This window comes from Podarcis gaigeae (assembly GCF_964106915.1).
Source record: "Podarcis gaigeae genome assembly, chromosome: W".
Lineage (NCBI taxonomy): Eukaryota > Metazoa > Chordata > Lepidosauria > Squamata > Lacertidae > Podarcis > Podarcis gaigeae.
In genome coordinates, this window is record NC_139695.1 from 15,284,480 (window position 1) to 15,298,781 (window position 14,302).

At 47.1% G+C, this 14,302-nt stretch overlaps 1 protein-coding gene across 2 annotated transcripts in view; it reads left to right on the forward strand.

Moving 5' to 3' along the window:
- The window catches only part of LOC310835936 (cullin-4B), a 226,760-nt gene that overhangs the window by 171,592 nt on the left and 40,866 nt on the right, over positions 1-14,302 (forward strand). For both annotated transcript variants that reach the window (XM_083720891.1, XM_083720892.1), the window contains 2 exons: positions 10,451-10,555; positions 11,949-12,059. In XM_083720891.1, the coding sequence (XP_083577017.1) occupies positions 10,451-10,555; positions 11,949-12,059 (216 nt within the window). The remainder of the gene's footprint in view (positions 1-10,450; positions 10,556-11,948; positions 12,060-14,302) is intronic.

Consider the following 14,302-nt stretch of genomic DNA (forward strand, 5'->3'; position numbering starts at 1 on the left):
CATTAAAGTCTCATGCAACTTCTTGAAGAATTCTGCCTTCCCTTCGTTTGGTGCATAAATTCCAACTGTCAAAAATTTTTCTCCTTGCCAAAAATCTTCCTTGTTCATCTTTAAAAATCAGCTTTGGGGCCAACTTTTCCTTTGCGTAGATCACCACTCCTCTTTTCTTAACTTTGTCTGATGAAATAAATTCCTGTCCTAATCTTTTATTTATAAGCAATTTTCTGTGTGCCCTGGTCACGTGGGTTTCTTGTAAGCAAATCAAGTCCAATTGTTCTCTTTTCAAAATGTGAGAAACCTCACGCCTTTTTCTGGGAAGGTTCAAGCCATTACAGTTCCAACTTAGAAATTGCAGAGACATCTTGTTGTTTAGTTAGGCCCTCCTCCAGCTGCTCCCTGCTTCTGTTCTTCCTCTGTCTGTGGTTTCAGTCCAAATGTTAAATTTAGAATATCTGCTTCTGAAGTCAGTTCCACCACTCCCTTCTGAAGGTCCTCCTCGTTTCTTTGCAGGAATTGTTCTTTGTCTTGCACTGTTCTTATTTTTACTTTCTTTCCTTTGTAGTTGAAGGACAAACCTTGTGGAAATTCCCACCTGAAAGGTAGATTGTTACTTTTCAGCAGGTCAACCAGGTCTTTGTAGTGAGTTCTCGCCTCCAAAATGTATTTAGGGATGTCCTTGTAGATCTGCACATAAGCGTCTTCGATCTCTAAAGTTTTCTGATAATGTAGATGTAATATTTTGTCTCTTTCCTCTTTGGATCTTAAAGTTATCAGACAATCCCTTGGGCTCTTTCTGTTTTGTCTCTTGCCCAGTCTGAAGGCAGCTGTTATCTTAAATTCTTCTTCCTTCAAGTTTACCTGCCAAAATTCCGAAGACTCTTTTGTGAGAAAGTCCACCAAGTTATCTTTTTCACTTTCAGGGACTAATCTTAATCTCAAATTTCTCTCTTTCCTCTGTAGGTCCCACAAAGACAAGGTCGCATCATGTTCATCCAACTTTTTACAGACTGGTTCCAATTTCTCCTGTGTCGTTTCAGCAGTAGTTTTAGCTTCTTCAGCAATTTTCCGAGTTATGGCATTTTCTTCAATCAATTTATTTATAGTTTCTGTATTAGATGTAATACTTTTAGTATTCAGATCTAGTTTTGTTGAAAGTTCTGTCAGCTGTTTGGTATTTTCTGTACTCTGCTTTGTCAAAACTTCTAAAGATTCATTTATTTTAAGTAATGCTTGTGTCACTGGATCCATGGGTATATTTGTCACTTTTCCTGCCCGGCTGCACCTGCTGGCAGTAGGCTTGATATTGAGCCCCTTTTCTTTTGTGCGATTTTACTTTTAGCTCTTGTTGTTATCTCTTCTGGTGGGCCACTCATGTCCCAAGGTCGTTCCCACAGGAGCAGCTTTTAGATGGAAAAATCCACTGACTTGTTTTTTTTACAGTCTGTTTTGCAACTGTTACCCCTCAGCCCTCTAGAGGGGGTAATTCAAAGTATCCAATAAACACGAGAACAAAGAAATGGAGAGTCTCCAAAGAAAAAGTTTTTAGCAACAATCCTCCAATGTATCAAAACTGTCAATTAATAGTTTCAAGTGAAAGTCTCAAACTTGTAACAAATAAAGTCCCAACTTTGTAGCAAATCTCAGATGACAGTTCAGTGTCTCGGTGCCCTACTCAGGCAGTCCGTTCCAAGAGTCTAAAACGGCAGAAACCTTTTTTTCCCTTTACTTCTTCCATGCAGGTTAAACAAAATCCACTTATCTTCCCCCTTGCTCCTGCTTGCTAGGGGGAGGTTCAAGTTCAATGTCCAGGTTACAATTTTCAAATCAATTTTTCACCCAATTGCAGCTTTGTAGTTTCGTTGCTTTAGCTGTCATGCAGTCTGGGAAAGGCAGACTTCCTTAATTATTACCTTTCCCATTTTCGGCCAAATTTTTAAATGAAGTTTAAAGTCCCAGTAAGCCTTTCAATCCTACTTACGGGCATTCAAATTCAGTTTCCAATTTCAGGAAGGAATCGGCGCTCTCCACTCATGGCGACGCGGCTTCACTCCACAGGCTGGGTAGCGACTCTCAGCACCGCGCGCACACCCGATGCCGCTCCGGAGCCTTTAAAAAGGCTCTTTTGCAGTAAAGGGGGCGCAAATGGTGCCCACCGAGTCTCCTTGCTCACAGGCTTCTGCGCCTGTGATTTTTGGGGGTCCCCGCTTCGCCGTAGCGGTCAGACCCGAACTCGTGAAGCAGTCCTCCTCCGGAGCTCGAAGGGAGGACCGCCATTAAGCGCTGGCGCCGACCGGAAGTCCTGGAACATCTTGTTCTTCAACATCTTGGCTCTAAACATCCTGGCTCCAGCATTACATTGATCCTTCCAGCATTCCAGCTACTGCAGGAGTCTTAGTTGCTTTGTCTTCTAAAATCATTCCAGATTGTACTTCCAGTGGCACTGAGCCATCCTCTAGGCATGGCTGTGACCCTCAGGGAACTGTGTAAGACCTTCTTCCTGATCTGACAAATCTCCAATAATTTTTCTCAGGGGCTGTACTTCCTCACTCATTCAGAGATTTGCTTATTATTATCTTCTGCATCTCAATTCTTAATTGTTTTTTCTGCCCATGAAGTAATTTTTGCAAATCCACCGCAGTTGACATACTTGCAATCATGGGTGCTGCTAGAGGAACTTGCTCAAAGTCAACACATTCCTACACTCCTTAGCATTCCATTTGCCACAGCTAGTGCAATGCCACCATTAATTCTCATTACCATAAATAAATTAGACTATTGGATAGCAGTTTTACAATCAGCCTTCAATTACTACTCTTTTTGAGCCAGCTTTAGGGTCATATTTCAGATTGACATGTTTATCGACAGTTGAGTAGTTATTTAATTACTTTAGTGGTTTATAGCAGTTTCAAAAATACAAGTGAAATTTGGAAAATTAGAATATCATGGAAAAGTTCATTTATTTCAGTAATTCAACTGAAAAGGTGAAACTTATATATGAGATAGACTCATGACATGCAAAGCGAGGTATGTCAAGCCTTTATTTGTTATATTTGTGATGATTATGGCATACAACTGATGAAAACCCCAAATTAACAATCTCAGAAAATTAGAATATTAAATGAAATCAGCAAAACAAGGATTGTAAATAGAGCAATATTGGACTTCTGAGAAGTAGAAGCATGCATATGTACTCAGTACTTGGCTTGGGCCCCTTTTGCATCAATTACTGCCTCAATGCGGCGTAGCCTGTGGCACTGCTGAGGTGTTATGGAAGACCAGGGTGAGGGGAGAGACTTCATCAGGCAAGGCCTCCTTCCACCTGCCTTGCTCCACCCTCCAGTCTCTGCTTCTCATTTTGTATTGTATTGCAATGTTCGGTCTCATGTCTCTCATCTTTCTCTTGGCAATGCCCCATAGATTCTCTGTGGGGTTCAGGTCCCCAAATCAACACAGACTGTGGAAACTTCACACTGGACTTCAAGCATCTGGCATTGTGTGCCTCCCCATTCTTCCTCCAGACTCTGGGTCCTTGGTTTCCAAATGAGATGCAAAAGCTGCACTCATCAGAAAAGAGATTTGGGGATCCATGCCATCAGCTGGTGTTGGTCCACTGTTCTTCATTAAGTCCAGGGTCAACGCAGCCGTCTACCAGGAGATTTTGGAGCACTTCATGCTTCCTTCCGCAGACAAGCTTTATGGGGATACTGACTTCATTTTCCAGCAGGACTTGGCACCTTCCCACACTGCCAAAAGTACCGAAACCTGGTTCAATGCCCATGGGATTACTGTGCTTGATTGGCCAGCAAACTCACCTGACCTGAACTTCTGGTTCACTCACCCTTCTGATGGGATTTCTCTATCCCTCTTCAGTGAGCAATCCATTTGGAGTACCTAGGAGTTTATTCTTGTTATCTCTGTAACTTTGTTGTACTTAAGGTAAAGGTACCCCTGCCCGTACGGGCCAGTCGTGTCCGACTCTGGGGTTGCGCACCCATCTCGCTTAAGAGGCCGCTGTCCGAAGACACTTCCGGGTCACGTGGCCAGCGTGACAAGCTGCATCTGGCAAGCCAGCGCAGCACACAGAAATGGCATTTACCTTCCCGCTAGTAAGCGGTCCCTATTTATCTACTTGCACCCGGGGGTGCTTTCGAACTGCTAGGTTGGCAGGCGCTGGGACCGAGCAATGGGAGCGCACCTCGCCACGGGGATTTGAACCGCCGACCTGACGATCGACAAGTCCTAGGCGCTGAGGTTTTACCCACAGCGCCACCCGCGTCCCTTTGTTGTAATTAGTCACCGCTTAATTACAGCTTTGGGGGAGCTCCAAAAGCTGCGACCAACCTACTTGATTCCTCTCAGGAAGTCCCAGAAATGATTCAGTTTCTTTTGAGTGATAATAATAGCTTTGTAATGTAGACTGGCTCTCTATGCACTGGCTGCAAAATGAAATAGATAAAATTGCTATAAGTTGTTTTGGTGATTCAGATGTTTAAACTGAAATTAAGTTAGATTTTTGCTTTTGGGTATCTCTGGTTTCTCTCTTACGTCATGGATGTCGGCTTATATTATGGGTGTATGCTCTGTATTTTGTTAAATACTATTGCTACAAGTTTGTCTTGGCCTCTGGGTAGAACAATAAACTAAAGAACCGAACTGTCAGTTAACTTTATTATAACTAACAGATATCTTGTACAAGGCTATATTTCAAAGTTTAACAAATCAGTCCAGTTCCTCTGATGGAGCTTTGCATCCCCTTAACTGAATTTGAGATGGAGTGCGGGGCTCAACCTCCAATCAGACCTGTTATTTAATAGTTGGGTATGTTAGAATATTCCATTCCACCTTAAAAGGGATGACTGTTGTGTGTCACATGCTTGTTTACACTCCAGCACAGTTTGCTGGGAACTTCCGTTTGTATATGGCTGTCAGGGAACTGCCATCGGAAGGGCAGGTGGTGGAAGGGCTCACGGAGGCTAGGAGAGACCTAGCAGCAGAGGAGGGAACCAGCAGGGGGAGAGAAGGAGCTCCGAGGGAAAGTGAGTCGGAGGGATGGCTCAGGGACACTTCTAGCGAAAACAGTGAGGAGGTTTCAGGACCTCCTATAGGGACACCCACCCCTCGCCGGAAACTGTCGCACCGAGAGTCCAGAAGACGCGTTTCCGTTAAGGAGCTTTTATGTTGGAAGAGATTCCGCAAACGCCCACTGTCGGATTCTGCCAGCGACTGAGGGAGCCATGCTTAAGGGGCTCCGCTATAGACAGAGCTTTGCTAATCTGGGCAAACTCTGAGGGACTACGCTTTTACGCACAAGCAGCTCATCATCCCATCACAGCAATCCGACAGTCCCTGAAAGCCGCTTGTGCAAGGAGAGGCATCATGAGCAACCCAACCGGAGCCGGAGACGCAGGAGGAGCTGGAGCGGGTCCAAGCCTGGAAGAAAGGTACAGGGTGTTGGAAGTCCAGCTAGCGCTGCAAACGGCAAGGCTCGAGGAGAGGAGGGCTCAGGATGCAGAAAAGGGAAAAACCACCCCACTCACAAGGAAGGTGCCAGGATTGGTGCAGAAGTTTGGGGGTGATCCCAGGAACTATCAAGCCTTTAGGACAGAGATGCAATATGCTCTCAATCTGCAGTTTGATGACTTTCCCGATGAGGAATTGAGGGTAGCGTTTGTGATTGGCCATCTCGAAGGGGGGGCGAAAGACTGGGTGAGGCCCCTGATGGCAGCTAATAATGACGCCCTAAAGGACTCGAGGAAGTTTTTTCGCGCCATGGATCTGATGTTTTCCAGCGAGATTGAGCAGGGAGTGGTGCGCAGACAGTTAATGGCGTGTAAACAGGGGAGCCGATCTGTCCGTGAGTACTGGACTGAGTTCACCATGTTGATCCATAAATTGGGATGGGACTTGTCGGCGGAACCGATTCAAATGCTGTTCGAAGAAGGGCTATCTTCGGCGGTGAAGGACGAACTTTCCCGGGCGCCCAGGGCGGAGTCTATGGACCAGCTGACTAAATCCGCGCTGGCCATAGGAGCACGCCAGGAGGCAAGAGCTTTGGAGAAGCGGGAAGGGAAGGGGGAATGTTGGAGGGATTTCCGCATTCCAGAGATTCCCGAGCAGCATTCCCCGCCAGTAGAGCCGATGGAAATTGGAACAGCGCGCGCGCAGTTTCAAACCCCAGTGAAGGGCGGAAGAAGGAGGGAAAGAGCGCCAAGAAATGTTTTCTCTGCCAACAGCCAGGTCACTTTGCCAGAGTCTGCCCGCAAAGAAAGGAATGGCAAGGGATGGCGGGAGCTGTTGGGGGGGAGGAGGAGGGAGTTAAGGAGCAAGTAAAAGCCGACGCCTGGCTGCCACCATCGGGGCACAGCAGCCAGGCCAAAGAGCAGTGAATGTGCCCACGCCGGAACCCCCAAGACCAGCGCTTGTAATAGAGGTGTTGCTAGAGCTGCCAAATGGACACCCACTAAAGATAAAGGCGCTATTGGACTAAGGCAGCTCCTGTAATTTTATGAGTAAGGAGTTTGCAGCCGAACACCAGATACAGACTATCCCTTTAAGTAACCCTTTGCAGGTGACCACGATTGATGGGAGGGAGCTGTTGGGGGGAGAAGTTAACCAACAGACTGTCCCAATGATAATGAGGGTGGCAAGACACACAGAACTGATAGCGTTTAATGTGGCCACCTTGGGAGGAGCGCCCATTATTTTGGGGATGAGCTGGCTAGCGCTGCATGATCCGCTAGTGGGGTGGCACCAGAGGGTAGTTTCCTTTGGGTCAGCACATTGCCTAGAACACTGCAAGGAGGGGAAGGCTCAGGAAGGAGCCAAGGCCACTCTAGCAGGGACTAAAGTAACGGATAAAGGGAAGGTGCCCCGACAATACGCCGACCTGGGTAACGTCTTCAGCGAAAGAGAAGCAGACAAACTGCCCCCGCATAGACCCTTTGACTGTCAAATCAACCTACTCCCTGGGGCCCAGCTACCAGTGGGCAAGCTGTACGCCATGTCCGATAGGGAAATGCAGGAGTTAAGGGAGTTAATTGACAAAAACCTGAAACGAGGTTTCATCAGAAAGTCAAGAGCGGTGGGGGGCAGCCCAGTGTTTTTTGTGGACAAAAAAAACACGGATAAACCCAGGCTTGTAGTTGATTACAGGGCCCTAAATGCCGTGTCGGAACCAGTGGCTTTCCCCATGCCCAGAATTGATGACATTTTGACACGAGTGAGGAAGGGAAGGATTTTTACCAAACTGGACCTGAGGGGGGCGTATAACCTGATACGGATGAGGAAGGGGGATGAATGGAAAACCACCATGTTCACCCCTTTAGGGGCTTTTGAGTATCTCGTTATGCCCTTCGGTCTACAAGCAGGATCGGCCTGTTTTCAATCATTCATGAACCACGTCCTGAGACCTTTGCTTTACAAGAATTGCGTGGCCTTCTTAGATGACGTGTTGATATACTCAGAGAACGAGGAGCAGCATGTAAGGGACGTCCGGGAAGTGCTGGGCAAGCTGCAAGCAAACCAGCTGTGGGTGAAACTGGAGAAGTGTCAGTTTCATACCAAGGAGGTGGAATTCCTGGGGTACCGCTTGTCAGACAAGGGATTGGCCATGGATCCCGGCAAGGTTCAGGCGGTACTGGAATGGAAGACCCCGAAAACGAAGAAGGACGTGCAAAGGTTCCTAGGGTTTGGAAACTTCTATCGGAAGTTCATCAAGAACTTTGCCCACTTGACGGCCCCCATCACTGACTGTCTCAGCAGCAAGAAGAAATTTGTTTGGACGGCAGAGGTGCAGCAAGCTTTCGAAGAGCTGAAGAAAGCATTCGCGTCTGAAGAACAGCTCCTGCATGTGGATTTACAAAAACCGATGAGAGTGGAAACGGATGCATCGGACCGAGCGGTAGGGGCGGTGCTTCTGCAGCCGGGGAAGAGTGAGTCGGAGTGGAGACCGTGTGCCTTCTTCTCGCGAAAGCTGAATAAATCCGAGAGGAACTACACCGTGTATGACCGAGAACTACTCGCCATTCATGAAGCGTTCCGGAGATGGAGGCACTTACTAATTGGTGCACAACACAAAGTCCAAGTGTGCACTGACCACAAGAATCTAGAGTATTGGAGAACGGCACAAGTACTCAACCAACGACAAGTGAGATGGGCCCAGGAGTTCTCCAAATTCCACTTTGAAATTTGTTACGTGCCAGGCCCGGAAAACGTCAGGGCGGACGCTCTCTCCCGTAAACCAGAATATTTGGAGGTGGAGGGGGCGCCAGAAGAGAGACATATCATCCCAGAGGACCACTGGGTGTGTGGGGCGGCATTGGTGGGACAAAGAGAACTGGTAGAGGGGACTGAGAATGATGAATACACCCAGGATAAGCTCAGAGGTCTTCGGAGGGAGGGAGAGAACCCGGGAGGGTTTGAGGAAAGAAACGGGGCATTGTATTACAAGGGGGCACTGTATATACCCGAAGGAGAATTGAGGGGGAGAGTACTCAAACAGTTGCACGACAGCCCCACAGCGGGGCACTTCGGGCAACACAAAACCATGTGGTTGGTTACCAGGGAATTTTGGTGGCCCAAGGTGCGGGAAGATGTACAGGAGTATGTAAGAGGGTGTGACCGATGCCAGCGAGCAAAAGGGGAAAGGCGGGCGCCGGCGGGGTTATTAGAACCACTACCCATACCAGAACGACCATGGGAGGCAGTATCAATAGATTTTATGACGGATCTGCCGAAATCCAAGGGAAAAACAGCCATCATAGTTGTAGTAGACCTGTTAACCAAGATGTGCTACTTTGTAGCATGCTCACATGCGGTCACGGCAGAAGAAACAGCCAAATTGTTTGTAGAACACATTTTTAGATTGCATGGCGCCCCCTTGAGGGTGGTCTCCTACCGCGGGAAACAATTTACGTCCAGGTTCTGGAGGAAGCTCATGAGCTTACTGCACGTAGAGGTTAATTTTTCGACTGCCCGACACCCTTAAACCAACGGGCAGGCGGAAAGAGCAAACGGTATCCTCCAACAATACTTGAGGTGTTATGTCAATGACAGAGAAAATGATTGGGTAGAAAAGTTGGCTCTGGCAGAATTTGCCTACAATAATGCGGAGAATGTGTCCACAGGGATGAGCCCCTTTTTGGCCAACTATGGGTGTCATCCCAGGGCATTTCCAGGGGAAGGAGGGGAGAGATGGAGCGTCCCGGCAGCATAACATTTTGTAGAAGAGATGGAAGCGATCCACCGTCAGCTCCAACTCAACCTAGAAAGGGCCAAAGAAGAATACAAGAAGCAGGCAGACAGGAATAGAAGGGAAGGTGAAACCATAAGGGTGAGGGACCAGGTGTGGCTGTCGACCCAAGGGTTGCCGTTCAAAGGGGGTTGTAAGAAATTGAGACCCAAAAGATTGGGACCATTTGAGGTCATTCAACAGGTCAATCCGGTGGTGTTCAAACTCAGGTTACCGAACCACATGAAACTACACTCAGTATTCTACAGGTCATTGTTGTCACCGTACAGAGGGGGACGTGTTCACACAGTGACCAGTCATAGAAGAAAGGGAACGCAACAACCATGTGGCAGAAATCATTGACTCCAGGTGGAAGGGTAATCAGGTGGAGTATTTGGTAGCTTGGGAAGGGGAACCAGAGTCAGAAAATACCTGGGTAACTGCAGAGGAAGTCAATGACGAGGTTTTAATAGAAACTGTCGCGTCGAGAGTCCAGAAGACGCGTTTCCGTTAAGGAGCTTTTATGTTGGAAGAGATTCCGCAAACGCCCACTGTCGGATTCTGTCAGCGACTGAGGGAGCCATGCTTAAGGGGCTCCGCTATAGACAGAGCTTTGCTAATCTGGGCAAACTCTGAGGGACTACGCTTTTACGCACAAGCAGCTCATCATCCCATCACAATGGCTATTGTTTTCCTGCCTTGCTTTGGACACGAAGGGGAGAAGACATGTTTTCCTTTGTCCTGATGTATGCTGAATAAAACTGTAAATATGCTCACATATGCCTCTCCCTTCCCTTCTGTTGCGAAGTGTTTTACTCTGCTGGCTTGCATGCTCAGCTTCTGAAAGCTTCTGAAGCTCAGGTTGTAGTTTCATGCTGATCCAAGGAGTGGAGTTCGACCGGTGGGCTGGGGCCAGCTGGGGGCCTGCCAATTGCCTCTGATTCCTTGGCTGCATCCCAACAGGGTATACTTACAAGCAAGGAAGGAGGCTGAAGATTATGGTGCTTTCGAATGGTCAGAGAATTAACTTCTGTTTTGTTTTTCACAATGATGTGACATTTGGGAACGGCAAGTCTGTTGTCTGCATGGCACTTGTCTGTTAGACCTGGCAATGGGCCAGTAGAGTTTGCAGAGCACTAGCCTTGTCTAGAGTAAGACTAAGACTTTGTTTAAGCATGCAATTTCAAATCTGATCACTTTTTGTTTTTGTTTTTCCTTCAGCTAAGTATGTGGATTCAAAGCTTCGTGCAGGAAACAAAGAGGCTACTGATGAAGAGCTTGAAAAGATGTTGGATAAAATTATGATTATATTTAGGTTCATCTATGGTAAGAGCTGGACTTCCTATTTGCATTAGACACCTGCACATATCAGCAAAAATTGGCTCAATAAGGCTGAATGAATTCAAAGTTTAACTGCTATTCTCCCAGTTTCTTAGCTAGTAGAATGGCTTTTATTTTGGGTTAGATCTGCAGAAATGAGGGTTAAGCCCTAGTTAACTACTCAAGGTCACATAACATTGGTTCCTTGCCCTTAACTCACAGGGATGACTGTATACACATAGGTGTTTTATGAATCTGTAAGCTATTTAGCTTGTTAAAGAGTTGGTGGGGATGAGGTGGAATGCATGGACAGCAGCTACTTGTATTGTAGAGCTACTTTGAGGAAATAATAAGGATTTGGAGTCAAACACTCCACTCCCATTCACCCTTCCGTTTCTCAAAGTAAGCTGCTAGGAAGCCCATACATCTGAGTTGGTTTGGGAATGGTTGATGCTCAATGGTTCCCCTTAGGGCAGTGGTTTTCAACCAGTGTGTCGTGACAACCTGGGGTGCCTTGAATGATGATCAGGTGTGCCACGGGCAACAGTGACCTCCATCCCTCTTTCCTTCCCTCCCTCCTCTGATGCCCTCTCATGTCTCTGCCTCCCAAAGGATTGCATGGCTGTTTGATGCAGTGGCTTTGGCTACAAGCTCTCCAGGCGAATGGTGCCTCTGGGGCTGGCTAGGGAGTGCTGGTTGCTAGGAGCTGAGGTGAACTCAGACCACAGCCAGTCAGTCCACCAGACCTTGCTGTTGGGAACGGACGGACAAGTGGGAGGCCAGCCAGGCAGGCGCTATGCTGGCCTTTCTTGTGCTTGCTGTGTGCAATGCCTGCCTGGGAGCTGAGTGCCCTGTTCCAAAGGGGAGCCTTTCCACCATGCAGGCCTGGTGGCACCCACTGCTTCCCTAGGTGAATAAAATGGTGGCCTCGCATTCACCTTTGGCCAGTCACCGTCAGGCTGCTAAAGCTGGGGGCATCCTCTTCCCAGGCCCTTGTGGGGTGGCATGAGAAGACAGCTCTTTGGGGCTGGGGGCAGCAGCTCAGAGACCAGGGGTGGCTGCGATGGCTGCTGTAGGACTCCCAAGGAGAGGGAGAGGAGAGGAGGCTGAGGGAACACTCCATAAGGGAGCGTGTTCGAAAAGGGATGAGGGGCTGCTGGCTCTGCAGGCAAGAGGTGACATAACTGGGCTTCTGAGGCTCAGAGCACATTTCCTCACAGGGGAGTTGCAGAAAGAATGCAGTTGTTCAAGGGAGCCGTGGACTCAAAAAGGTTGCAAACCTCTGCCTTAGGGAGCTAAAATGGAATCCAGGAATCACAAGTTGCTGATCTGTAATTTAAAGAGAGACAGTTGTAATGTAGACTTCAAACTGAGCTTTAAATAAACTTGTCTTCTACAGGAAAGGATGTTTTTGAGGCATTTTACAAAAAAGATCTAGCAAAGCGGTTATTGGTAGGCAAAAGTGCATCAGTAGATGCTGAAAAATCTATGCTTTCCAAGCTCAAACATGGTAAGTTGCTTGGTTTAGTCCTCTGTAATTTTTTCTATGTTCACTGTCATAGCAGCTCCCCAACCTGTGTTTGTAAAGGATAAGACACTTGAATATTATTTACATATTATGATGTGCATACTTTATGCTATTTACATTAAAAGTTATTTGCAGCGTGGGCGGAGCTACCATCGCTGTGGCCCCAGGTGCACTTTTTTAGAGGCACATTTTTGGAGGGACACCTGCTGCATCCTCACGCCAGCCTTGTGCTGTGCTGCAAGGGCAGTTGCTTCTTGTTTGGCTGCTGGTGAGCCCACCCAGTGCAGGGCTGGGGTCTTGAAGGAAATGAGAGGGGGACAACGGAGGAGGATGGAGGGGCTGCCTGGGCCAGAGGAAGGCCACTGCATGGTGGTGTGTGGGTAGCAAATGGATGACGAAGAAGAGGCACGGAGGGAAGAGGAGGAAGAGTGGCTGCTGCTGCAGAGGCTGCCACAGCTTCCCCGTGCTTGCAAAGGAGCTGTTGGAGCAGAGGGGAGGCAGGCAGCCTGGGTTGGGAGCAGCATAGAGGAAGCAGGGAAAAGGAGCTTCTGCAATCTGTGCAGCCCACACTTTGTCCGTTCCCATAGTCTTTCCTGAGCCCGTCTCAGTCTGCTGGCTGCTTTGGCAATGCAGTGTGTGTGTAGGGAGAGAGAATCGTGGAAGGGCTCTTGGTTCCTTCCAATTCTACAAATCTACAAAACTCCAGGTCCTCCTCTTCTTCCTCTCACCTGCCACTGTCACCACCACCCATTTATTATCAAGGAAAAGGAATAGCCAGCTCTCCCACAAAACGGGCTCGCAAGTTCCTCAGTAGTTTCTCCATTATCTAGAAATCCTCACCCACCCTCCACATACTTATCTCCATTTCTAATGTAAAATAAAGAGTTAAAAGATCACAGTGTTGAGGTGGGGAGGGAGCTTCCTGGCTTTTTATTTCAAGGCTTTGAGGCTTTTCAGTCAGTTCAGTCCTTTACTGATGGATCCAAAGCATTAAGGCAGTTTCCTATATACACTAAGGGAGGCGGGTGGCGCTGTGGGTTAAACCACAGAGCCTAGGACTTGCTGATCAGAAGGTTGGCGGTTCGAATCCCCGCAGCGGGGTGAGCTCCTGTTGCTCGGTCCCTGCTCCTGCCAACCTAGCAGTTCGAAAGCACATCCAAGTGCAAGTAGATAAATAGGTACTGCTCTGGCGGGAAGGTAAACGGCGTTTTGTGTGCTGCTCTGGTTTGCCAGAAGCAGCTTAGTCATGCTGGCCACATGACCCGGAAGCTGTACGCCGGCTCCCTCGGCCAATAAAGCAAGAAGAGTGCCGCAACCGCAGAGTCAGCCATGACTGGACCTAATGGTCAGGGGTCCCCTTTACCTTTTTACTATATACACTATATACATAAAGTACAGGCTTCAAATGCAAAGAAGTACACCTCACAGCATACATACAGCACAGAGTTCAGTATCAATCTGGCAGAGCTTCCTTGCACCAAAGCAAACAGGCAATGTACAGCCCCCTCTCAATATACTCAAGAATGACCACACCCTTGGCCTGTTGTCAGGTCACAGTGACTTTCAAACACTAATTGTAAGACCTGCAGGTGCAAGATAAGGGAAGCACGTGCACCAGAGTTTACTTAACAGTAATTAAAGGAACCTCAACAGTATGGAAGGGTTGCAGTTTTGTTTTTTGGTGTTTTCTTAAAATGCTTTTTATTAAATTTTCCTTTGTTAATTATTTACATATTCCAATCCATAATTTAACATATAATGTATACATAAGTAAACCAAACAATATCCATATTTATTCACCCGTGACTACCCACCACCTCACTGCAGCTTTTTCTATCTTATTTTTCCTTTCAATTGTGTTGTTTACCTTTATTGTCTTTTTAATACATAATAAATAACTTGTTTATCTGCATTTTGACTTTGTGAAATTTATTTGAAATACATCAAGGGTTTGATTTGAGAACAATGTTATGCCAAATATTTTTTTACACTTTCCCACTCTTTTTTAAGTTTTTGGTTTGGTTGTTGTCTAATTTCCACTGCCAATTTCAGATACACAGCTTGTTTTGCCAATCTCCCTTTGTTGGTAACGTTTTTTGCATTTTTTTCTAATGTATTGCTTGCTGTCTATTTTATGTTCTCTCCAACATCAACACCACTCCTCTAGCCTAGTATATCAAAATGTGCAGAAACTCAAGATGTTTCTTTCTTTAGAAATCAGAGTG